The sequence below is a fragment of the Amborella trichopoda genome, chromosome 9, assembly GCF_054954075.1.
Source record: "Amborella trichopoda isolate Santa Cruz 75 chromosome 9, AtrichopodaSantaCruz75HAP2 v2.0, whole genome shotgun sequence".
Classification (NCBI taxonomy): Eukaryota; Viridiplantae; Streptophyta; class Magnoliopsida; order Amborellales; family Amborellaceae; genus Amborella; species Amborella trichopoda.
Window position 1 is genome coordinate 14708020 of NC_142344.1, and position 26640 is coordinate 14734659.

The window sequence follows — 26640 nt, forward strand, 5'->3', positions numbered from 1 at the left end:
AATAAATCTTTTATATTATTTCAACCCATAATTTTTTTTTAATGAGTGAAAAGAAAAAAGGGTGTTAAAAACGTTTTCAAGATAAAATGGTATAAAAAAATTTATTGAAACTAATTTTTATAATAAAAAGTTAATAAAAGAAAGAAATAGGACGAATTAGAGTTGTATATGAAATTTTTCCTTTTAAAAATCGGTAATATTACATGCGTAGTGACGTTACATTTTTTCTTTTTAAAATCGGGTATATTAGATGCGTAATGATGTTACATGGGCGTTGGGAGGGTGTGATATGATCATTACACATATTTATATACGTGTTTTGTCAAGGTTCATAAGCTCAGTGACGACCGTTGGTTTTGTTGGTGAGAAACACCAAAATTGGCGTCTTCAGTAACGTCTTATCTTTTATGCGAGTGGGCTTCTCTCTCTTCCATTACGGAGCAGGTGACACACTTCCTGTTGCCACTCATCTGCTGCTCATTAAAAGCTACTCTCTCTCTCTCTCTCTTTCTCTTTGGAATCATGGTTGCTAGAGCATCTCCATTTCTTCCCCATGAATTCTCCTCAAGTAATTCGGCAATCTCTCGTCTGAAACAAGCAAATTATGCCCGCTGCTTCAAAACACAAGTCCCGTTTCGAATAAAATGTTGCGAAGACACTCTAGGAAGAACTCGAGTGAAGGGAAGATCAGAAATGGAGATGCGTTTTCCAGAGATGAACAACGCTTTGGGGAGCTCTTGCCCTTGCCCTCGTCCTCGTCGAATAATTCTTGTTAGGCACGGTCAGAGTGAAGGAAACGTCGATGAATCTGCATATACTCGAATTCCTGACCCAAAAATTTGTCTTACTGAGAAGGGGTGGAGAGATGCAGAGGAAGTGGGGAAGCAGATAAGGGAAATGATATTGAGTGATGGTGCTGATGACTGGAAGGTTTACTTCTATGTCTCTCCTTACAGAAGGACTCTTCAGACTCTTGAGGGTCTGGGAAGGGCATTTGAGCTTCATAGGATTGCAGGAGTTAGAGAGGAGCCTCGTTTGAGAGAGCAAGATTTCGGTAATTGAGTCTCTCTCTCTTTCTTGTTTCTTTTTTTTAAAGCCACCACCATTAATTCAGCCCCCATCAGCGGCTCCCTGGTCTTACATTCCAACATTGCCAGCCACCATTTCTCGTGTCTTTTGTCCACAAAACTCGTCTTAAATCTGACATCATCTGATCCTCTACATCGCCCCCTCATTAACGACATCTGCATTCATGTTCTTTTTGCCTAATCGTTTCCTTTTTTTTGAGCGAAATGAAGTTTTGGTGGAGATTGTATTTGTGTGTGCATACATGCGTGTGTGAAGTGAATTTTTAGAAGGAAATTCATGGATGGAAGGAGGATCAGCGGGCCTTCTTCGCTGCTCTCCCCCTGTTTTCAGTGCTAGAGTAGAGAGAAAAATGGGGACTGGGGGATTTGTGGTTGGGAGCTGGAGTGGTTCTTGTTGCCACTGAGAGGCAGAGAATGAGCGATGTTCTCTTTTCTTGAGGTTCTTGGATCAACAGCAAATACAAAGGCAATTTTGCTAGTGATTTATCTGCTCCTGCAACCGATTTTCAGGCAATTCTTGGACTGAAACCTCGCCTTTAATCTAAGATCATCAGTGCATCTCATTGCCTCCTCTGTATTGCTTCCTCAATAACAGCAATGGCATTCATGGTCTCAGCCATAGTTCAAAAAATCGACTTGGCTGAGGTACTCGGGACCTGGCCGAGGCGAGGTACATAGGCGAGTCCAAGTAACTCGCCCGAGTCCAGCTCATTTTTTTTAAAGAAAAGAAGAAAAATAATAGTTATTAGAAATGCTACTTTTATCAACAAAATAAGGAATGGTGCGCTGGTTAGTGCACCTCATAGTAAAAGACCACTTTATAAGATGTTTGGAGCTCGATTCATGGCGGGCAGTTTTTTTTATGTTTAAAAATATTATGCACAACTAACTCACCCAAAACTCACCTCGCCCATGGGCTGAGGCCGAGTTTTAGAACGCTGGTCTCAGCTCATAGCTCAGGCTCAATTCCATTCTATGCTTTTTTTTCCCAAATTGTCGCAAGTTTTTGCTTTGATTCTGAAACTTCTTGATGATATGATTCTTTTTCAAAGTGTTCTCCAATTCCAATCTCTTACGTCACCAAACCTGTAACAGAGATTTTGATATCTTCAATGCACCTGTGATTACAAGTTCCTTTCTTCTGCTGTAAATCATTTATGCTCGATGATTTTGACATCTTCATTGTATCTTCTCCAGCCACAAACCAACCACTAACTACAATCTTGTGGATAATCAATTGTTCAGCTTCTTATGAATAAGTTTGTCCTTTTATGAAAGGGAATTTTCAGGACAGGGAAAAAATGCGTGTTGGAAAAGCTGATCGCCTTCGTTATGGCCGTTTCTTTTACCGATTTCCAGATGGAGAGTCTGCTGCTGATGTCTATGATCGAATAACAGGTCTGTCAAGAGAATTAAAATGTTTATGAACTTTTTCTTTTTTTGGGTGAATAGATGTTTATGAACTTCAATATTTTAATGATATATGTATAGGCTTGATGATTCAGTGACTCAAAGTTCTGCACTTACTATTGTAGGCTTTAGGGAGACACTTAGAAGCGATATTGACATAGGGCGTTTTCAGCCACCTGGTGAAAGGACACCAAACATGAACCTTATAATTGTATCACACGGGCTGACATTGCGAGTCTTTCTGATGAGATGGTACAAGTGGACCGTGGAGCAATTTGAGGGACTCAACAATTTTGGCAATGGTGGAATGCTTGTTATGCAGACTGGCTTTGGCGGCAGGTATGTGCTTACATGTATTCATCTGTGGAGCTTCATATTTATAGTTTATTGTTAACTCTTAGTACTTCACCTCTGTAGGTTTTTATGTGTATGCTTCTTTTCTGTTTAGAAAGTTATTGATGCTTTCTTACATTCAATCAGACTAATGTATTTTTTATTTTTCATCTCTTTTTTTGAAAGGTAACTGGGGTTTAGCTTATCCATTTATCTCATAAGGCAAATGAAGCCAGAAGTTGTTGGTCCACATTTCTTGAAATTACTGAAGTTGCTTTGGTTGTTAAGATATACAGGTTCCCTATGTTCTTCATTAATTAGATTTTGTCGTGTGGCACGGCCTATTAGTGTCAGAACAGTGTGGCACTAAATGATTGTTCACATGGCATATTGAGGAAATAACTAACATTTATAGAGTTCTGTCTGAAAGGGTTTCACTTTTGATTCATATCATCTTCATCCAAGCCTTATCCCAACTATTTGGACTCCCCCACATGAATCCTACTCTGCCATTCCGCTGTTCCAATGATCATACCCTCAGTCATACCTCATAAGTCACCATATATTGTCTTACAGTTTCCATCCATGCTCTTTGGGAACTTCCACTTGTCTTTTTATTACCTTCCCCTTGAACCAAATCACCCCTCTAGGTCAATGCTACACATGATCAGACCACCTAAGTCTAATTTTCCTCAGTTTATCGACTATTGGAGCTACCCTTAAATTCCATCAAGTGCATTCATTCTGAATTCTATCCTTCCTTGTCTTGTCACTCATCCATCTTACATCAGCAGCTCAGCTATAACCATTCTGTGTGTACATTTTTTCTTGACTGCTGAACACTCCGCCCTTTAAAGCATGTCTAGTCTTACAGCTGTCCTGTAGAACTAGGTCATCACTTTTGAGTCATATAAATCAATTAAATGAAGCACGGCATTATTTCATTAAATAATCTTGTGAGTGTCTAGAGTCCTCCTTAGTCACTTGTGTAAGTTGTGTTCTGTCAGCCAAGCGTGCAACTCCATCTTTCATGCTGTCTCACTCTCTCGTTCAACAAAACTTGATATGAATGTCTCTTGGCTCGTATTTAAACATGTGAGTGTTTTATTTTAATAATTAGCTAGAAGCAAGCCTGGTAGATGAGGCGCCTATTGGACATGAGCCCAGTTAAGGAGGCTTGTTTTAGTTTCTCATTTCAGGGAAGCCTTAAAGGTAGGTGACTTTACGTTTATCCCTCGGCATCAATCCAATGTTGGTTGCCGGATGTGGGGGTGATTGGGGTTGCAATAGGACTGTTGGTTTAACAGAACTAAAACTCTTTAGCATCGAGCTCCTCCTTTAATGCATTTCCTCAAACATAGGAGCCTAGGAATTGTTGCAGAAGATGAAAAATAACTTTTGTCATAGGTGGACAAGCTCACATTCTCTACCAAATGCTAGCAGCGCCATTGAATCTTGTTTTATTTGTTAACATGGGGTTTGCAAAATTGCCTAGTTCTAGCAGATTGGGAGTCCAATTTTGCAAGATGCCATGCTCAAGAACTCCCTAAGGTACACAATTGATGCATTTGTGATTATTGTCAAAAAATCATTGAAGGTTTCATTAGTGCTGATCGTAGAAAACACGTAACAAGTGCATAAGGGCATATTGACACCCTTGTAAAAAGGTAATACTGATCTATATTGGTATTGCTACAACTTCTATCTCCAATGTTTGACACAAAAAAAGAAGGAAATTGTAGAGAAGACCAGTAATCCATGTTGGATGCAAGGGCTCACTTGTTAATAAATAGTCTTTCGCCTTGCCTACATTCCATGGTGCTATTGCACTCATGTATAAATTTCAAACATAGTTAATTGCTAACCCAGTCTGAATATTTGTGTGTATCTTTTATTGCAGAAGGTGGCTGATGCTTTTTTTATGGCAAGTGACCCACACATTGAATGCATGCTCTTATTTACTTCTAACAGGTACAGCCTATTAATGCATCAGAGTCCTGAAGAGCTCCAAGAATTTGGATTGACGGAAGAAATGCTGATTGATCAGGAGTGGTAGCCATCTGTGATTTCAATTTAAAAAATTTCAGTTGTTAATTGGTTGTTTTGATATTGAAAAATGCACACGCACACACACACACATCTCATTGAATTTCTCATAAATATGTCGCATGTGAGGTTATTGATTTGATCATTTTATACAACTTATTTTGCTAGGCAAATGATAGCAAAACCAGGTGAACTGAATTACAATTGGATGACATCTGGGCCGTCATTTTTTTCCCGTCTGAAGAAGTAATTTGAGGATGAAGTAACAAGCTAAATAAGATCATGCTTATGTACAGAAGATTTATTGGCCTGGGAGTTTGGTTCTAATACTTTATGGCATGCTCGTTGTAAGTTCGGCATATGTCAGTCATATCGCCTAAATTATATATTTTTTACATCTATATAGGCATGTACGTCCCCCTGGTGCATTACCTGAAAATTGGAAAGACACAGTTAACTGCATAAAAATGCTTCGACATGCATCTTCCATGTTACTAGGAGTGATGTCGTCTTCAAGACTGTATGGTGCCGTGTCCCATTTCGGATGTTTGTGTTATATTCCATGGGACAAAGTGTTTGAATTTCAACCCAATCTTTTCCCACTAGGGAGTTCTGTGGCAACCAGCATTGATGGTGTGTGGTGCATGCTATGGGCACACGACTGAAGAATTTTACATGCTTTCAGCTTTTATATTTATCAAATTATGAAAATCCTAATTTTAATCGATGAGGCAAACAAATTATGTGAAACGAGCATGAGATTCAGGAAAGAAAAACGAATCCATGTGAGATCTTCGAATCCCAAAATATCTCATAATCTCATTGATGATCCGAGGCAAAGTAATTTATTAGACAGGAAATGAGAAAAAATCCTTGGAAATCTGTCTAAAATACAGATCAATCACCACAGATCATTTCAAGTAACTAAACACAGATTAAGTGCTTCATAAGCCTATCTATGTTGCCTTCATGGGAAGTATAAAGGAAACAAATAATAATAAATAGGGCATCAATAATACAAATGACAGCAGAAGCTATTAATAATGCAAAGAAATGGCAAACCAATTTACTCTTTAGAAGCCTTCACAGTTCACAGTGTGTACAAAGTATTCAAACTTCAAATGAATGGTAAATACTTACTTCCAATTTATTTTTAAGATTGAGGAATTGAAGCTTAGATGTGTCAAACTGGCAAGCAACACAAATCAAGGAAACTGAGCAAATCTTCAATCGCTACGTAGTTAGCATCAATACGGATGAAAACCAATAATAAAAAAATACGAAGTACATTCGAACTTATCAATATCAATCTGAAAATGATTATTTCGCTTTGACAAGCAATAGAAAAGCAATTTTAGAAATTATATTCCAAATTTCGAGGAAATATATTTGATGGCTAAAATGCATTAGGTTTTACTGAATCAAAGAGCACTGGGAAAGGGATTTTTCATACCCAAAATAGGGAGTCTTTACCATTTGGTGTTAAATGAAAAATAAAAGCCAATTTAGTACTAAAATGTGGTTTTATTGTTTCCAATTTTGAAGGCAGCGAGAGATATGAAAGGATATAGAAACTAAAGAAAATTGCAAGATTTGAAAGAAATGCGGCTCATAACAACGGTGAAAATGAAATAGCCAATAAGAGAGATGGGGAGAGTATGAAACATGAAGCTGTAGCAGAAGCTGGATATGGAGTTGCAGAAGCGGGATACGGACCCAGTCTCGAGTTGCAGTGGAGAGGGAGATGGCAAGAAGTTGGAACCCAGTTGATGGAAGAGAGAGAGCTTCAATCCCCGTTAATTCTTCTATAGCTCATGGTTGATGATTCAGAAATTTGAAATCTTTCGCCATAAAAATTGTATTTCTTGTAAAAAAAAATTTGAGAAAAAACTCTGTAAAATAGATTTTTGTTAGTTGGATAGCATATGGATGCAACATAAAAGATGCACTTCTAAAATGTTTTAAATACAATGAATCTCTAGAAAATAAAATACGGTGGAGATAGAAATGGGTAAAGCGAGATAGAATTAGCGAGAACTGTCAGTTATTCTAGCCTTATTATCATGCCGCTTTGAAATTTCAATTTTCATAGCTCTACTCTCGTCTTGCTAAATCATATATGATCAAGAGAATGACACACTAAAGTAGTGACATCAAGCTTCCACTTCTTAATACAGTCTTAAGGTACTCAAGGTTACTGTGTGACCATCAATTTCTTGCCCGGTATAAATCGAAACAAGCATCATCCTATACACCTTTATAAAGTAATTGTAGTCTCATTAACTACGTGCGGCATGACTCACATGCCACGGTATAAATGATAAATAGTACTAGGATATATTTCAGGTGTACACTATGTCGATTTTTTTTCACTTGCAGTAATACATCCCATTGCAACTAATGCGCCTAGGGTTGCACTCATGTGACCAATTCAAATATCCTTAATGCTCACACCTGACTATCATCCAAGCTACATGATCTCGTAGGACACCATATAAATCATATTAATTGCTAAACATGAACTCTGATTTAATCTCAGATGATACTCATACACCCCACATGTGTCTCATCCTCTAGAATCCACGACATTGAGGGTCAACACTGTGCAAGTAATTGGACCCCCCCCCCGAAAAATTTAAAAGTCGTAATATCTTGAAATATATCGAGACATTCCTGGGTCGTCATAATTTCCTCGGATGCATGGTGCCCTAAGGCATTAGTTGCTCAAAATGCTGCAAATCTCTCCGATTCACCTGAAACTTACTGGACCATGGATGTACATTCGTCTTTGAAAATTTCATTGGAGATAAGTGCCCTACAACCCTAGAGCTCTTAAAGAAAAGTATTTGTCAAATTTTCCTGTCTAGATTACCTGACCAAGAAACTGTAAGTCGAATAAAGGTTTTGTTTGTTCAAAATCCATGTTTTTATTTTTAATTGATCACGAGGTTAATCGAAAGATGACTCGTAGAACTCTATCTTAGAGATCCTGCTAACGGTTGTTGGGCTATAGGGAGTACAGCATTAGCAAAACATGATTAGAAAATATTTATTTGCTAGAAAAGTTTAAAAAAATACTTTTTAATAAACTTTATGAAGAATTTATAATAAAAGACATAAAAAGGGATAGAGAGATATATCATGAAGACATATATGTGGTTCGACAATGGTGCCTAAATCCACAAAGAGTAAATCAATATCTCATTCATAGGATTACTCCGGTTTACTAGAGATTTATAGAGTTACAACTTTCATTTTTTGAAACAAATCTCATTACATGTATAATACCATAAAATAGGAAACTCGATATCATGCCAATTGAGCAATTCATGTTGATCAATAGCAACTATTGGACAACTGTCAATCGGGTGACATGCCCAGTCAACATTAGAATAGCCAATAGTATTAGTGTGACCATTTTGCTTCATCCAAAAACCTTTGCCGATGTTTGAGAATTTTATTGACAACTTCCATATGACATGATCTAGGAGCATACATAAATTAGCTCACAAGACTAACCGCATACATTATGTCTAGCCGTGCACAATCAAATAAATCAATCTACTCACAAGTCTCTGAAAGTGACTCACGTCTTTAAGGGGTTTACCATCATTTTGTTTACAATGAAAATCTGACTGATCTTCCGAGGAACGTCTCTTAGATTTTGACACTTTAAACTAAATAAAAATGCAATAAAAGAGTGGTAAAGAAAGTGGGATAAATTGAATTCATATTTGAGGCCAAATCTGCCTAGAAACGAGTAGATCTATTCTCAGACCTGTGGTAGAGCCAGTATGATCCAAGACACGAAAATACCATTTTAAAGCAAATAAGTAGGTCAAAATGAAATTAAAACAATAAAAGAAGAATAAAAAATAAGTAAAAAAATGATACCGAATCGGACCGGATGGCCCCGGACTCCCAAGCCTACTAGGACTCGCCCGTATCAGAACCGGTCCTCTTTTGTCTCTCTGAGTCGGATGTTCACCATAAAGTCTCTGATTGAAGAAAGGTGGTTGTGCCCTAAGGGTAGATCTAGGGTGGTTGTGCCCTAGGTCTAGGTTTTCTTAGACTTAGTTTTTCTCTCAAGAGGTTTCGAGTTCCTGAAACAATTTCTAGGTTTTTCTCTTCTCTCGTGTAACTCTCTCTCTGGCTTTTTTTCTCTCTGATCTCTATCAGTTTTCTTCCCTTGGGTTCTAGTCTCTCAGATTTTTTATCTATCTACTCTCTCCTAGGGTTGATCTCTCTCTCTTCAAATGACCACAAAAAGAGGGTTTATAGGGGTCAAAATCCGCTGGGGAGGATATACTTATATAACCGACACGTACTTATTCAAAAAAATGGGTTTACTAGGTTAAGTGTGATCTTAAGGGTTCAAAAAACCACAAAATTTGTCAGATTTAAAATGGGGTGCCTACAGTTGCCCCTCTTTGGTACTCCTTGTCCTTCGAAGGATAGGTAAGTGGCAAGGAAATAGACACTCTGGCGTTCCCTGTCCTTCGAGGGGTAGGTGAACGTCAAAGATTTCTTCTTAAGATAACGTGGTCAGAGAGCGCACCAACTATCCCTCCAAGTCATTGCACTCATCGAGCTCACCCACCTAGGGCATTTTTCCTCCTAGAGTTTTCTATGTGGGATGTCGATGAGTTACACAAGCTTGAAACTCAAGTTGGATTTTTTGGCCATGCCACTTAACTTCAGGGGTTTTGCAGTTCAAAAATTTTTAACCCTGGCATCTTCTTTGACGTCCTTAGGATTTCTTAAGGTTGTCTATAGGAAAAGCTTTCTATAGGAAGGGACTTGTCGGTTCGAATCCGAAGTGAAAAACGAGACAACAACGTGGAAATCACGAAAAACGTGGTACTTATTATGTATGAGTGTCCAAGCTCCTTCGTTTTAAAAGACGTTTTAGAAATTTTGAAGATAGGGGGAGATTTGAAATAGAACCCGGAGCAGGGACAGATTACAATTTTAACAAAAAAATTAAAGTTTTTGAAAACACAAGACATATAGTGAAAATTTTGAAAAGAGGAAGATATTTCGAAAAACAAGGTTGGTTAACAATTTAAACTCCTGCAACAATAGAGCCCTCTAAGCAGTTTAACGTCATGCAGCGATGGACGGTGTAGTCGACAGTTATACTCATACGACCGTGGAGTTATTATTATTATTATTATTATATTTTTATTTTTATTTTTATTTTTCTTGTTCTTGTTCTTGCTGCCCTATTGGGGGTGATTTTCTTTTAATGTACGTCTTACAGTTTAACCACTTGTGACCCCTTTGGTGGACCCTAAGTGAGTGTATCGGGTCTTTGCTTGAATCTTCAAGATGTGGAATCATCAAGTATTTCCTTATCTTCCAACATTAGCTCTTGTGTTGCAATTCAAGGAGAGTTCTATGGAGTTTCGAGTGAAACATAGTCTTGAAAATATAGGATACTATCCTTGGGTGTTCAGAATCTCTTTGGATTTCCGATTTCGTTCCTCCACCACTCACCTTTCGAAGTTGTAGATGATCTAGGTCCTTAACAATGTTATGTGGGACTAATGCTTATTGATTTTCTTTTAACACCACTTTGACTCAGGGGGAGGAAGAAAATATGTTTAGAGAGAAGAGACTTTGGAGAGTAGAAAGAAGGAGAAAACTTCTTCTTTTTCATTGTCCCAGGGTCCCTTTCTAGTGTTCAACCAAATAGCCTTTTTTCAACGTTTGGGGTTCCTTTCAGATTTTCGGCCCAACGGATTTTATTTTATTTTTCTCGCTCGGGTGTTCCTTTTAAGTGCTCAGCCCGATAGCGTTCTTTCCAACACTTGGGGTTCTTTTAGGATTTTCAGCCCAATGGATTTTTTTTTTATTTTGAAGAAGAGAACAATGTCAAAGGAAGAGGAGGATGAGGGATAAGAGTCAAAGGTACCCCTCTTTTTTTTTACCAATTAGCTTTAAGATCATGTAAGAATTCAATCATCTTTTCCTCCTCCAAGTGGCAGGGAGGTTCTAATATCGGTCTTCCTCTGATTCCCTGGACCTAGGTTGGCATCCAAAATCTCTTTGTCAATGGTTGTTGAATTTTTGTTGAACTTTTCCTTTAAACTGCTCCACTTGAACCTTGATTTTGGGACTAAAAATGACTCTCAGTTTTCAAATCCCTTAGCCTTCTGTATGAACGGATAGGCTCATCATGGTTTTCCCGTTAATGTAGTATTTCATGTTACACATTAGGCATTAATGCCTTTTGAAGTGTGAGGCATGAATGTCTCATTTGGTTATTTGCAAGGGGTGAGTGATCACCCAACTCCTTTTCGGTAATCTTTTTCATTGCAAATTTCGAATTGTTTTTCAAATGTTAACTCCATGGTAGGCTCCTTCTCAGTGCTCGAGCTTAGCTGAGACTCTCGCAACAGAGGAGTGGTTGAGTTGGCCCTAGATGGCCTTACAACATGTTGAGAGTCAATGAAGAAGGGTTCAGTCTCATTAGTTGCCCCTATTTATCCTTTTCATGAGAGGAGTTTGTCCCTATTGAATACTTTGATGGGGTTGCCCCTGCAAGGTTTTATGCTCCATTGGGAACTTGTTCTTCACATGATGAATTCTCTTGACATAGTGGTGCTCCGGTCTCTTGATCCCAGATCGGCAAATCATTCAAGAAATCTTGTGAAGGTCGCCCAAGTGAGCCCCATAGAATTTTTAAAGGTTCGAGCTATATCAACTCTAGCGAAAATGCCAAATCTTTGGGAATAGTCAAATTTGGACTCTTTGCTTTTCTACCATCTATAACTGAGTTCACCTCGAGATGTGACTCGGTTAAATCTTTTAAGCTTGTCTCCTCATCCCATGTAGGTGGGTTGGCGAGGAAGTCTAGTGAAGGTGGCCCCCTTAGAATTTCCAAAAGTTCGACCTCTTTTGATATTTGAGGTGCTGGCCCCTTATTTGGAAGCGTAATGGAAGGCTTTGGGGTGTTGACCCCTTGTTTGGAAGATGGTCCCTTATCGTTGATCTGAATCACATCAATTTCTGAAACGTCGTCATCATCATATTGATCCCACTTAGGTGGGTCGTCAAGGTTTTGAGGTGAAGGGCTTCCTGTTAGCACTTGCTCATTTGCCCCCTCACGAGTTATTGTCTCAGAATTAAGGTTTTTTTTGTCATCATGGGCTTGAGAATCCATAGCTTCAAAACCATGGTTGAGCTTATGCACGAGTTCATACTGCGCTTGCGAGTTTTATTCGTTGCCACACACGTATGAACCATTTATTGTATTAACTTGAAAGTACGAGTTGAAGGGTTCATATGCCTTAGTGTGACTCTTGATGATGAGGATTTCTTGTGCCATTTTTTGGAGTGTATCTTGGCGTGGAATCCCATATATGATACCCCTTTCTTCTTCCCATTCTTCGGTTATGAGCTTGGAGCTAAGGTCATCCTCACTGCTTTGATCTGTAGTATCCTTAGTTATTAACTCCCAAGTAAGGTTATGCTCATTTTGTTCTTCATCTACTGGACTTTCCAATTGATTTCTTTTTGTGCTCCAAGTCCTTTGTGGATGTTCTCGGGTTTGGGCACAGCTTGTGATTCTCCAGAGTTAATCAGGTTGACATCAGAATTGTTTATCGAAGCATCTAGAGTTTCTGGTTTTTTTATGTCATCAACATCTTTCTTTCTGACACTCATCGTGTTATTATCAATGCGGTCCTAAACTCTATATCTGAAAGCTCGACATTCCTCAGTGTTATGGGCATAGTTTTGATGCCAATCGCACCATCGAGATGTATCGCCTCCGTGGCAAGGAGGAATCTTGGCTATTGTCGGTAATTCTATGAGCCTTGCCTTAAGCAACTTCTTCATGACATCGATCATAGGCTCATCAATGGGAGTGAATTCCCCTGGTGGGGAAGTCTACATTCTCCATGTGGTAGAATGAATTTTGGTCTTTTCTTGTGAATGGTTTGCAAAAGGGTTGTTTTTTTTTATCATGTTCACCTCTCCCTCTTGAGAAGGTTTTTCGTATGCGACTTTATCTTCATCGGTTCGCTCATATCGTGATATTCTTTCAAGCATAACATCAAATGAGTAAGGGATTGCCCCCATACTGAAGAACGTGTCATGTTCTAAAGTCATGTTCTTTGATGATATGCTTACCTTCGCGACTTCAACGAGTGGAGTTTCAATGACTCGCATAGTGGCCTCTCTGAATCTGGTTATAAACAGGGAAGGAGACTCGCCCAACTTCTGTTTGATGGAAGTTAACTCACCAAGGGTGACGGGGTCTTGGCCTTCCCCCCCTATAGCGGGAGGAAAATTGCTTAAACATTTTGTCAGGAGTTGCTTGAGGGTTATCCTTCATGAATTTTCGGTGACGCATTAAGGGTTCTTTTGATAAGCTATGCGAGAACATGACCTTAAGTTGAATGGGTCGGTCTCGCAGTGTGTGGACCATCAATAAGTAGGCGTTGATGTGTGCCTCAGAATCCCCTTCCCTGAAAATATGTTTATGAACTGTGGCATCACAAACCCTACTGGTAGATCTTCTAGATGTCCTAGAACTTCTTGTACATAAGCTTTAGGAGTTGAGAAATCTCATATTCTCATTTTCTCTAAAGAATCTTGGAGGCATTTTATACGAGCGAATTGAGCCGTCGTTGTAGCTGTGAGCATGCTCAGTTGTATCGTTTGTTGAACCTAATTTTGTGGTATGTGACTCGTATGAAATGGTTGTTGGGCGATGTAGCAGTTTGCCCCAAGGACTGCGCCTGAGGAATGTGTTGAACTTGATGTGTCTGTTGTCGACTTGTAGACTCACCCGAGTTGAATTAGGTAAGAGTATACCCATTACTCGGAGGTTGTACAACTTGGCCATGTAAGGAGGCCTGCAGTTAACTGGGATGGACGATTCAAGTTGCTATGACGACTAGACCTCTGACCTTGGGCAGCTAGGTCTACCTGACCCTGACCTTGATTGGATGATCTATTCCTAGGGTTGGGGTACTCTCTTGCCTTAGCACTGGACTGAAAGAGTGAAGGAATGCCATAACTACTGTCAAAGGGACCTGCCCTCTAGGTAGTCTTAGGCTTGAGTGATTATTAGAATTAGACCCCTGGCCCGTAGTGGGTTGGATTGGCAAACTAACAGCTCTAAGATTATCCTGGTTTGAGCCAAAATGTTGGGCTTGGCCTATGGCTTGAGCTTCTGACCTGACTTTCCTAGATTGAATGTGCAGGACGGTGTATCCTCTATTGAGCAGGTCTTGAAAGTAAGCATGCACCTTAGGATTATCTTTATATCGAGTTAGGTCAAAACCCTGGTCTTTACTAGTGATGGGTTGCTTGGGTAAACTTTCCCTAGTTGTATGTGAACCCATTCGCCCACTAACTGGCTGATTGCCAAGAATGGAATGTTGGGCTGCTAATTGACCATCGGGATTCACTGCTGAGAGCTAACTCAGAGATTTGGACAGGGTCCTTATTCTTGTTGTGCCGACTGGATTTGAGGTTAACCCCTATGTCTTGGAGGATTGCCCCCGGCCTGACCCCTTGACTGTTCAAGGTGTTACAAACCTTATCAACTTGTTGGCTCGTGACTTCTAAATAGTGGCCTTGATGGCGGCTTGGACAGCTAGGTTTGGTTCCATGTGGGTCGAGAGTCAGCTCACTGACACGAGTGCTATGAATGATTTGTGAGGGAGCACTGTGACGATGCCTCTTGGACTGACTAGGTTCTATGGATCTAGACTGAGCTGGGGCCATGGGGTTGGACCTTGCTATGTTATGATCCTGGGTCATGATTCTTAGACTTGGTGAGATCTAGACTCGACGCCTCAGGGTAGACCTAGTCTGACTCTAAGGGCAAAACCCTAACTAAGATCTAGGCTAAGACTAGACTGGATGAAACTTGCTAGACTTGATGGGTTTTGGTTCAAACTCTTAACTAGGGTAAGCCTAGTCTAACTCTAGAGGCAGCTCTGAGCTTAGACCTATACTAGAACTTAGACTGAGATATAGACCCGATGGGTACGAGTCTCAGCTCGGACCAAGAGTTGGTCTAGGTTCGGACCTGGGTGTGAGCCTGGTTAAGACCTGGACTGAGCTGGGTGCAAGCCTAGGCTTGGACCTAGAGGGTTTTGAAGATCAAACTGGGTGTGGACCCGAACTGAATCAAGGTTGAGACAGGCACAAGCCCTAGGCTTAGACCAAAAGGGGGCCCAGGTTCAGACCTAGGTGTGAACCTGGTTCGGACCTGAGCTAGGCTGGGTATAAGCTTGAACTTGGACCTAGAGAGTTTTGATGATCAGACCAGGTATGGACCCGGACTGGATCAAAGATGAACTAGGAACGTGCCCTCGGCTTGGATAGAGAGGAGGGCCTAAGTTCGGACCAAGGCAAAACCTGGTTCCGACCTGGGCTAAGCTAGGCACATGCCTAGACTTGGACCCAGAGGGTTCAGCTCAGACTAAAAGCGGGCCCGGTCTGAGATCTAAGATTAGCCAACAAAAATAAGCAAGCACAGCACACAAAAACTTTTGACCTAGATTATAAGTAAGCTTGGCTTTAGAGTGGGTTCCTAATTATTGAAATGCGGCTAGGCTGATATAGGTCCCCACACAGGTCCTAGCCTCCTGTTATAGGATGTTCACCAAGTCCTACTATACGGGGTGTTGCTTTGAGGTAAAGGATTATGGAGGAGCGCTCACAGTTAAAGTTACGCGAATCCCAACTGCCTCGACTCTCAAAGCTAGGTTCCCCTCATGCCGTTAACACGGATTTTAGGGGTTTTTGAAAATATTGTTGGTTTCCCGAGCATTCTCGGTCTCGTGTGTGCAAGAGTGTGTAAAGAAGCACACAAGCAAAAATAAAGCAGCAAACAAGCAGGCACACAATGCAAGAAAAATATGAGCACTTGGCGCAAATCGTGCCAAGTGAGGTGTGCTACGGGTCGGGTTTTTGACTGACCAAAAGCACAGTTCAGATGTGGGGGTAAGTAACCCCTAAGAACGTATACAATAAACGAAAGTGGAACCAGTCACAAATTGTGCCTAGTTGAGCGCGTCCCGAATCGAGGGTGACTCGATCAAGGCATAGTTAGAGAGAGACTGCAAGTGACCCTGGAATTTTTTTTAAACCCTTTTTTGTTTAATGAGGAGAGAAAGAAGCGGCAAATGAAGCAAAGAAATGAAAGAGATTTTTTTTTTACAGTTTTTTTTTTTAAGTAAAGATTCTCTCTTTTTCTAATTTTTTTTTTTTTTTTTTTTTTTAGCAAAGCAATTTTTTCATTTCCAAAAATGAAAAATGCATCATAAAGATTTTTTTTTTTTTTTCTGAGACACAAACGCCTAATTTTCATAAATGAGCAATGCCTTTTATATATATATATATATATATATATATATATATATATATATATATATATATATATATATATATATATATATATATATATGCAAGATTGCCTTTAAAAGATCTTCTTTTTTTTTTTTTTCTTTTTTTTTTAGACAAAGATGCCTAAAAAAATTGTTGATATTCTTTTTTTTCCAGGAAAGTGATTTTTTTTTTTTTTTTTTTTTTAAAAAAAGGCTAAAGATACCCTTCTTTTTTTTTTTTGAAACCAAATAAGCTTTTTTTTTTCCTTGTAAAGCAAATTTTTTTTTTTTAGAAATGAGAAAGGCCTTAAATTATTTTTTGTTTGCTTTTTTTTTAAAACAAGTAGCTTTTAAAAAAAAAAAAAAAAATCTCTCTCTCACGCCCTTAAAAACTTTCTCATTCTCACTATCCTTTTTTTTTCCGTTATTTTCTCTCAATCTCCCTTCTAAAGATCTTTTTTCCCGACTTTCTCTCAATCTCCTTTCCCTACTTTTTCTCCTTTTTTTCTCTCAAACTTGTTTCCCTTTTTTGTTTTTTGCCCATTTTCTATCGATCTCCCTCCCAAGATCTTTCTTTCAATCTCCTTTTCCTATTTCTTCTCCTTTTTTTCTATCTAAATCTTCCATAAATTTCTCTCAAGGATTAGTTGCTATCTTAACCACTCACACACCTCCTCCTACTTAATATGAAGTCATGCACTGTTGATATGAAAAATTGTCCCGTGAATATCAAACACGATTAAAATTGGTAACAAAATCCCATTAATATCAAAGAAGATTAAAATTGGTAACCATTTACAAAAATCAAGTCCAAAGAACGGAAAGATGGTTTTTTCTTCGTTTTTTTAACAAAATAATTCTAAGCAGGAAATTTGAATGCAAACAAAGCTAATCTAACCAAGAAAAAGAATGCAAAAACAAAAATAATCAAGCCATATCATAAGTACCAAAAAGTAATATATGTAAAAAAAAATGCACAAGCTTTATCCATCCAAATCATAAGCAACAAAGAGCATGGATTTCTTTTGGAAAGAGAAAATGACGATGTCACAACAAAAAAATCCACACAAATAAATAAAATAAATAAATAAACAAATAAATAAATCTAGAGAAGAGATTCAATGAAAGTGGGAATGGTGATAGTGGTGCATACTATGAACCCATTCCCAAAACAGAAAAGAAACTCCTTTTAAAAATCCCAAAATGTTTTTCTTTTTTTTTTACTAACAAACAGATAAACAAAAAAAATAAAATGTTATGAGAAAGATATAAAACGAGGTTTTCCTATGGAAAGAGATTTAAAAAAAAAAAAAAAGGCCATAGAAAGGAGATTGGGGGCTGTTTTTATTTTTTTTATTTTTTTTATCCTTTTTAAATTTGATGAATCACAGTTAAACTAAGCATGGTGAAAGCAGGGAAAACATGACTAGGATGAAAAATAACCAACTAGGATAAAATCAGATAGCCAGAACAGAACGGACCTATCTGAGGCAAAATATTTTTTTTTATTTTTAAAAAATTTATTTTGAGCTAAAATTTGGCGAAAAAGCAACTCAAGGGCTCTAGAATAGGTCTGCGAGGTCCCAAAATTTGTTTGGGACCTTTGCAATTGGGCAATACGAGTGGTATCGCCTTTGCATGGTGGGCGACACTGATAGTGTCGCCCAAAAACATTTTTTTTTTTGTGTCAAACATAATGAAATAATACTATGTTAAACTTATAATAAGTGGTAAAAATATATATTTTTGATGAAATAAATTAAAACAGAGTAAACTGACAAAAGCAGATAGGACAGATCCGTATCAAGTAAAATATTTTTTTTGTATTTTTAAACATTTTATTTTGCTCTGAAATTTTGTGACCAGCCATAAAAAAAAGTCCCTAGAATATATTTGCAAAGTTTCAGCAAGTTATGAAACTTTCGATTTTGGACGACACGGGGAGTGTCGCCCTGGATCTCGGCGGCACTGATGGTGTCACCCAGGTGACAATTCTGGTGTCGCCCAGATGAAACAGTGTTTCAGAGCACCGAAACCCTGGATCTTGATCCCCATGGATTCCTGGGACTTTTTGTGACTCATCACAGTGAAAAATAGTGAAATAAAACTGTACCTTAGCGCTTGAGTCAAGCTCGAAATGCCCCACGGTGGTCGCCAAACTGTTTATGATGAAAATCAGATAGATCTTCCGATGAAGATCTCTCGATTTTAACACCTTAAACTAAATGAAAATGCAAGGACTAAAATGGTTTAGAAAGTGGGACAAATCTAATTTAGATCTGAGGCTAGATCAGCCCGGAAACGAGCAGATCTGCTCTCCGATCTGTGGCAAGGCCAACATGATCCAGAGCGTCCAAAATGCAATTTGAAATAAAATTAATGGAACATATCAAAATAAAATTAAAATAAGAAAAAAATAAGAAAAAAAGAAAAAAAAAAAAAGAAATGCTACCGATTCAGGCCGGATGAGCAGTTGAACTTGATGTGCCAGTTGTCGGCTTGTAGACTCACCCGAGTTGAACTGGGTCAAAGTATACCCATTATTCGAAGGTTGCACAACTTGGCCACCTAAGGAGGCCTGCAGGATAGAATCACCCCTTAACTGGGATGGACGATTTAAGTTGCTATGACGACTAGACCTCTGACCTTGGGAGGCTAGGTCTACCTGACCCTGACCTTGATTGGATGATCTATCCCTAGGGTTTTGCCCCAGTACTGGACTGAAAGAGTGAAGGAATGACATAACTATTATCAGAGGGTGTCTGCCCTCTAAGTAGTCTTGGGTTCGAGTGATAATTAGAACTAGAACCCTGGCCCATAGTGGGTTGGTTTGGCAGACTAACAGCCCTAAGATTATCTTGGTTTGAGCCAAAATGTTGGGCTTGGCCTATGGCTTGAGCTTCTGACCTGACTTACCTAAATTGAGTACACTGGATGGTGTATCCTTTATTGAGCAGGTCTTGAAAGTAAGCATACACCTTAGGATTGTCTTTATATCGAGTTATGCCACACCCCAAGAATTAACAATACTGTTATTCCTGAGATGTGACAGACAAAACATATATACATCTATTGATAGGACAAATTTACAGTGGCGAGGTTTTACAAAGTAAATAAAGAAAGCTAGCACAACAACAGTATTTTTCAAGGTTGATCTTGACTAGCACTCAAAATGAATCCGCAGTTATCCTGAAAAATGTTTACCATAGTTTGATGAGTTTGGCTACTCAGTAAGTGATCATCATAATCCTAAAAATAATCATGAATGAAAGATATCAATATTTTCCAAAATGAGATCTATTAACAGAAATGCATCAACAGTTTCACTTTCAATAAATGCATAACTAAGTATAATCCGAGTAATTGAAATGCTTATAACACTTTTAACGGCAATGCATAATTCAAAGGATTTCATAAAATACCCTACTGGCATCCCAGGTAGGTCACCTATATACCCCATCAGCGTCCTGATGGGTCCACTTAATCCCTATCGGCGTCCCAGATAGGTCCACTTAATCCCTGCAGGTCCACTTATACCTCACCGGAGTACCGGATGAGTCCACTTAATCCCTACCGGCGTCCCAGATAGGTCCACTTATACCTCACCGGCGAACCGGATGAGTCCACTTGCATACTTAAATTATTTCTAAATCTCTTTAAACATTCGAAAGCAGCAATATCATGTACTCAACATATCACTGAAATCATTAATATGAATTTCACTTAAACCATTAATAACAGTCACTCTCTATAACATTTCAAAAATAACCAATCAAATATTTTGGGCTCAAATTTAGAAAGGTAGCAGTTTGTAAAGGCATTCTAGCATAATTGCCAATTTAATATGTATAGAAAAAAAAATAGGACAGTAGCACAGTACGAGGCCAAGTTTACTGAATTGGCCAGGTTTGCACCACACATGATTAACAATGAGGCAAGAAAGGTGTAGAAATTTGAAAGGGGTCTCAGGCCAGCTATTAGAAGAAGAATATCAGTCTTGAAATTAAGAACTTATGCTGAAATAGTGGATCGTGCCCAAATTGTCGAAAAAGATTTTGAAGATTACCAAAAGACGAAAAATTCTGGACGGAAATATCACTATTTATTAAAAACAAACTGTTTTTCAGGAAGACGATGTCACTTACCTAAAATATTTGAGAGGGAGCTTCCGATAAAAATTCGGCTAGGGAGAGGAGCTCACTGTGTTTCGACCAAAAAGGGAAAGATTTCAAAAGTTTTCTAGGGTGGGAGTCCTCGCCTCTCGTATTTAAACTCTTACGACACCTTATTATAATATTTTATTAAGTGACACCTCATAAACGAGGTGTAACCGTTACAATACCCCTTATATGCTTAAAGCCCACGTCCACTTGACGTGGCAAGGCAGGAGCAAACAAAAGAAACTTAACCAAAAGATTTTGAAAATAGTGATGGTCCCTAAGGACCATCATGCTCATATAGGCCATCACTTATTAAGAGTTTCTCTCCTTCTTTTTTTTTTTATTTTTATTTTTTTCTTTTTTTTACTTTTTTTTTAAAATTTTAGAATTATTACATTCTTCCCCCCTTAAAGAAATTTAGTCCTCTAAATTTGTGTACCTGATTACTGAAAAAGATAGGGATATTCTTTTTTCTTTTTTCTTTTTTTTCTCATATTCTTTCAACTATATTATTATTTTAAGTACATTTTTTTTAAAAAAAAATTTCTTAATAATCTTAAACCTATTGCTCTGATACCATAATTGTCACACCCAAGAATTTACAATACTGTTATTCCTGAGATGTGACAGACAAAACATATATACATCTATTGATAGGAGAAATTTACAGTGGCGAGGTCTTACAAAGTAAATAAAGAAAGCTAGCACAACAACAGTATTTACCAAGGTTGATCTTGACTAGCACTCAAAATGAATCCGCAGTTATCCTGAAAAATGTTTACCATAGTTTGATGAGTTTGGCTACTCAGTAAGTGATCATCATAATCCTAAAAATAATCATGATTGAAAGATATCAATATTTTCCAAAATGAGATCTATTAACAGAAATGCATCAACAGTTTCACTTTCAATAAATGCATAATTAAGTATAATTCGAGTAATTGAAATGCTTATAACAATTTTAACAGCAGTGCATAATTCAAAGGATTTCATAAAATACCCTACTGGCGTCCCAGGTAGGTCACCTATATACCCCATCAGCGTCCTGATGGGTCCACTTAATCCCTATCGGCATCCCAGATAGGTCCACTTAATCCCTGCAGGTCCACTTATACCTCACCGGCGTACCGGATGAGTCCACTTAATCCCTACCGGCGTCCCAGATAGGTCCACTTATACCTCCCCGGCGAACCGGATGAGTCCACTTGCATACTTAAATTATTTCTAAATCTCTTTAAACATTCGAAAGCAGCAATATCATGTACTCAACATATCACTGAAATCATTAATATGAATTTCACTTAAACCATTAATAACAGTCACTCTCTATAACATTTCAAAAATAACCAATCAAATATTTTGGGCTCAAATTTAGAAAGATAGCAGTTTGTAAAGGCATTCTAGCATAATTGCCAATTTAATATGTATAGAAAAAAAAATAGGACAGTAGCACAGTACGAGGCCAAGTTTACTGAATTGCCCAGGTTTGCACCACACATGATTAACAATGAGGCAAGAAAGGTGAAGAAATTTGAAAGGGGTCTCAGGCCAGCTATTAGAAGTAGAATATCAGTCTTGAAATTAAGAACTTATGCTGAAATAGTGGATCGTGCCCAAATTGTCGAAAAAGATTTTGAAGATTACCAAAAGACGAAAAATTCTGGACGGACATATCACTATTTATTAAAAACAGAATATTTTTCAGGAAGACGACGTCACTTACCTAAAATATTTGAGAGGGAGCTTCCGATAAAAATTCGGCTAGAGAGAGGAGCTCACTGTGTTTCGACCAGAAAGGGAAAGATTTCAAAAGTTTTCTAGGGTGGGAGTCCTTGCCTCTCGTATTTAAACTCTTACGACACCTTATTATAATATTTTATTAAGTGACACCTCATAAACGAGGTGTAACCGTTACAATACCCCTTATATGCTTAAAGCCCACGTCCACTTGACGTGGCAAGGCAGGAGCAAACAAAAGAAACTTAACCAAAAGATTTTGAAAATAGTGATGGTCCCTAAGGACCATCTTGCTCATATAGCCCATCACTTATTAAGAGTTTCTTTCCTTCTTTTTATTTTTTTATTTTTATTTTTTTATTTTTTTTACTTTTTTTTAAAAATTTTAGAATTATTATAAGTTAGGTCAAAACTCTGATATTTACTGGCGATGGGTTGCTTGGGTAGACTTTCCCTAGTTGTATGTGAACCCATTCACCCATTAACTTGATAATTGTTAAGACTGGAATGTTGGGCTGCTAATTGACCATTAGGATTCACACGGCTGAGATCGGCTGACTCAAAGATTTGGGTTAGGTCCTTATTCTTGTTGTGCCAACTGGATTTGAGGTTAACCCCTATATCTTTGAGGATTGCCGCCAGCCTGACCCCTTGACTGTTCAAAGTGTTACAAACCTTATCAACCTGTTGGCTCGTGACTTCTAAATGGTGGCCTTGAAGGCGGCTTGGACGGCTAGGTTTGGGTCCATGTGGGTCGAGAGTCGGCTCATTGACATGAATGCTATGAATGATTTGTGAGGAAGCATTGTGACGATGCCTCTGGGTCTGACTACGTTCTCTGGATCTAGAATGAGCTGGGGCCATGGGGTTGGACCTTGCTCTACTATGATCCTGGGTCATGATTCCTAGACTCGATGAGATCTAGACTCGACACCTCAGGGTAGACCTAGTCTGACTCTAGGGGCAAAACCTTAACTAAGAACTAGGCTAGGACTAGACTGGATGAAACCTGCTAGACTTGATGGATTTTGGATTAGACTCTAAATTAGGGTAAGCCTAGTCTAACTCTAGAGGCAACTCTAAGCTTAGACCTATACTAAAACCTAGATTGAGATCTAGATCAGATGGGTACGAGTCTTGGCTCGGATCAAGAGTGGGTCTAGGTTCGGACCTAGGTGTGAGCTTGGTTCGGACCTCGATTGAGCTGGGTGCAAGCCTCTTTGGCACTCCTTGTCCTTGAATCAAGCTCAAAACGCCCCACGATGGGCGCCAAACTGTTTACGATGAAAATGTAACAGATCTTCTGATGAAAATCTCTAGGATTTTGACACCTTAAACTAAATAAAAATGCAATGAAAGAGTGGTAAAGAAAGTGGGACAAATCGAATTCAAATATGATGCCAGATCTGCCCGAAAACGGATAGATCTACTCTCGGATCTGTGGCAGAGCCAGCATGATCCAAGACACAAAACTATGATTTTAAAGCAAATAAGCAGAACAATATGAAATGAAAACAATAAAAAAATAATAAAAAAAAGAAAGAAAGAAATGATACCGAATTAGACCGGATGGCCCCGGCCTCCCAAGCCTTCTAGGACTCGCCCGTATCAGAACCGGTCATCTTTTGTCTCTCTAAGTCAGATGTTCACCAGAAAGTCTATGGTTTAAGAAAGGTGGTTGTGCCCTAGCGTGGTTGTACCCTAGGTCTAGGTTTCCTCAAACTTAGGTTTTCTCTCTAGAGGCTCCGGGTTCCTGAAGCAGTTTCTAGGGTTTTCTCTTCTTATTGTAACTCTCACTCTCTTTGGTTTTTTTTTCTCTCTGGTTTCTATCTGTTCTCTTCCCTAGGGTTTTGGTCCCTCAGATTTTTTATCTCTATCTGCTCTCTCCTAGGGTTTGGTCTCTCTCTCCAAATGACCACAAAAAGAGGTTTATAAAGTCAAAATCTGCTGGGGAGGATATACTCACATAACCAACACGTACTTATCGTCTCTCTCCCCAAATGACCACAAAAAGAGGGTTTATAGGGTCAAAATCCGTTGGGGAGGATATACTCACATAACCAACACGTACTTATCCAAAAAAATGGGTTTACTAGGTTAAGTGTGATCCTAGGGGTTCAGAAAACCACGGAATTTATCAGATTTAAAATGAGGTGTCTACACAGTTAAATTAAGCTTGCAATTAGGATCAACAGGGGTAACGGGTTTGAAACCCATTTTCCCAGTTTCTTTCAATAAATCTAAGACATTAGTTCTTTCGAGAAACAAATAGTTCTCATTTTAAATGCGCTACTTTAATGCCAAAAAAATACTTTAATTGACCTAGATCCTTGATATCAAATGTTTCATGAAGATAATTTTTAAACTTTATGATGCTTTCTTTATCATCACCTTTAATGATAATATCATCAACATAAATTGATGCAAATCGCATATGAGACGTTTATTTATTTTATTTATTTAGAAGTTAGTTTTCAAGGATGTGGATAGATTTATTTAATAGTATTTAGGGTGGGTGTTCAATTTTTTTTATTAGGATTAACTTAAATTTTTAGATTTCTTTATTAATTAGTTTAGTATTTTGTGGTGAACTTATATATGGGAATAGAGCACGTGGGATTCTATGGGGTCTTATTTCCATGGAGAAAATCAAATGGTTTATTCATATTCCTATGGTATTGGAAGACCTTAAGAAAGATATGGACTAAAAAAATGAGGTACTTGAGCTTAAAAGAAAGATTCGAGAATTGTGGATATAAGATATGGGTTGAAGATGGGAAAGATATCTTAAAAACTAGAATTTTAGGAGTGTAGTTAAAGTGAGGGGGAAGATATCCCTATATTTTTGGGATGGAGTTATGGGATGAGTCAAAAGAGAGAAGAAGAGAGGTTCACGAGGTGGAGGTGGAGGTGGCGGTGGAGGTGGAGGTGGAGGTGGAGAGAGAGAGAAATTCATGTGGTGGAAAGAGAGGGAGAGAGAGCAACCCTTTTTTTCATTTAGTTTCTTTTTTTTTGTTTTTTTGAGGTTTGTATTAAAAGGGGGGACATCCTTATAGAGAGTTAGACTTGATATTTTTAAAGAATCATATTTTAACCATATTTTTTGCTCCAGTATTGTTAAATTTTTTTTCTTATGACTGGATTTACAACCATATTTTCCCCTTCAAGGCTTGATTTACAACCATATTTTAACGTAATTTTTCCCTTCAGTATTTTTGAATTTTTGCTTCTGGAGGTCGCAACCATATGAATGCATAACCAAATATACAATAAAACAGTATGAATGCCGAGCATGATCAAATATACAAGAAGCATGACCAAATATATAAGAAAATCAACAACTTGACGGAGATGGTTGAAAAATTATTGCAAAAAAAAAGATTGCAACATCACACACCGAACAAGATGAGATCTACGGTGTTAGATCCAAATTGTGTGAGTTCTAGTGGAGATCAACATAAATTAGAACATGAGTCTGAATGGGAACGGTTTGGTGATGTGAGTTCTAGTGGAGATCGGCGTAAATCAAAACACGAGTCTTAGTGGGAACGGCTTGGTGATGTGAGTTCTAGCGGAGATCGGCGTAAATCAAAGCACGAGTGTAAGTGAAAACGGCTTGATGTTATGCTTGATCGCACTTATGGGTTCGATGCACAATGACATCGACGAGCGGGAACGGTTGGTATTATGCTTGATCGCATTTATGGTGTTCGATGCACAACGACATCGACAAGAAGTGCCCTTATGAGTCGATATTATCCTTGATGGTTCAGCTTAGGGGTCTAAACTTTACACCATCGATCCTCTAATTTTTCTATCATCGATCCTCTTTATTTATTCAATTAAGATGCTTGCCACACTATGCTAAGAGTAAAAAGTGAGTGAAAAGGGGGGCAACTAGGGGTGCCAATAGACTCGACTAGACCCCATGGGTAGACCCGATCTCGGGTTCGATATGGATCCAATTTTTTGACCCGATGGATCAGGACGTGGTCCAAAACTTGGACCCGAACACTATTTTGGTCCGGATCCGGGTCCAACCGGACCCGACCCATAACCATATACCATTGGAGATTTAATACTTTACTTTAAGCCCTATTCGTTTGGGTGTATTAAAGAATGTATATAATAAAAACTCCTAGTCTTGAAATTTAATGCCGAATGGTTGTGACTTCGTTGCTAATAATAAAGGAATATAATAGTAAAAAAAAAAAGCCACCCAAGTTTAGGTGCAATTTTTTTGCCGACTGATAAAGGTGCGGGTCCAATTTTTAAACCCGACTAGCGCAACCATGTTAGAAAGATAGAGAAAGCCTGATAAACATAACGGAAAATGCGTTTTCTCACGAAACTCCAAGCATAATAGGGCAACAATCTATGACACCTGGCATGTAAAAAACAAGGATCGGATGCCTATCTATCTATATGCAAACTTCCTTCAAATATGGAGCACTTACTTTTTATTCAAAGATAAAGCATAAGACACTTAGCTCATATTAAAATTTGAGGGTT

General features: G+C 38.4%; 1 protein-coding gene across 4 annotated transcripts; it reads left to right on the forward strand.

Annotated features, from left to right (window-relative positions):
- The first annotated feature begins 268 nt into the window (after positions 1 to 268).
- On the forward strand, positions 269 to 5498 carry LOC18424444 (phosphoglycerate mutase-like protein AT74H). 4 transcript variants are annotated; one of them, XR_002279338.2, is made up of 5 exons: positions 269 to 1054; positions 2367 to 2486; positions 2624 to 2837; positions 4732 to 4883; positions 5046 to 5498. XR_002279338.2 is itself a non-coding variant. In XM_006829031.4 (5 exons), the coding sequence occupies exons 1-5, from the start codon at positions 523 to 525 to the stop codon at positions 5125 to 5127; spliced, it is 1029 nt and encodes a 342-aa protein (XP_006829094.1). In that variant the 5' UTR covers positions 269 to 522; the 3' UTR covers positions 5128 to 5498. The 4 variants fall into 4 exon arrangements, 3 of the variants coding, with proteins under 3 accessions (XP_006829094.1, XP_088704152.1, XP_088704153.1); XM_006829031.4 differs by having other exon boundaries at positions 4803 to 4883; XM_088848027.1 differs by having other exon boundaries at positions 721 to 1054; positions 2378 to 2486; positions 4803 to 4883.
- The last annotated feature ends 21142 nt before the right edge of the window (positions 5499 to 26640 follow it).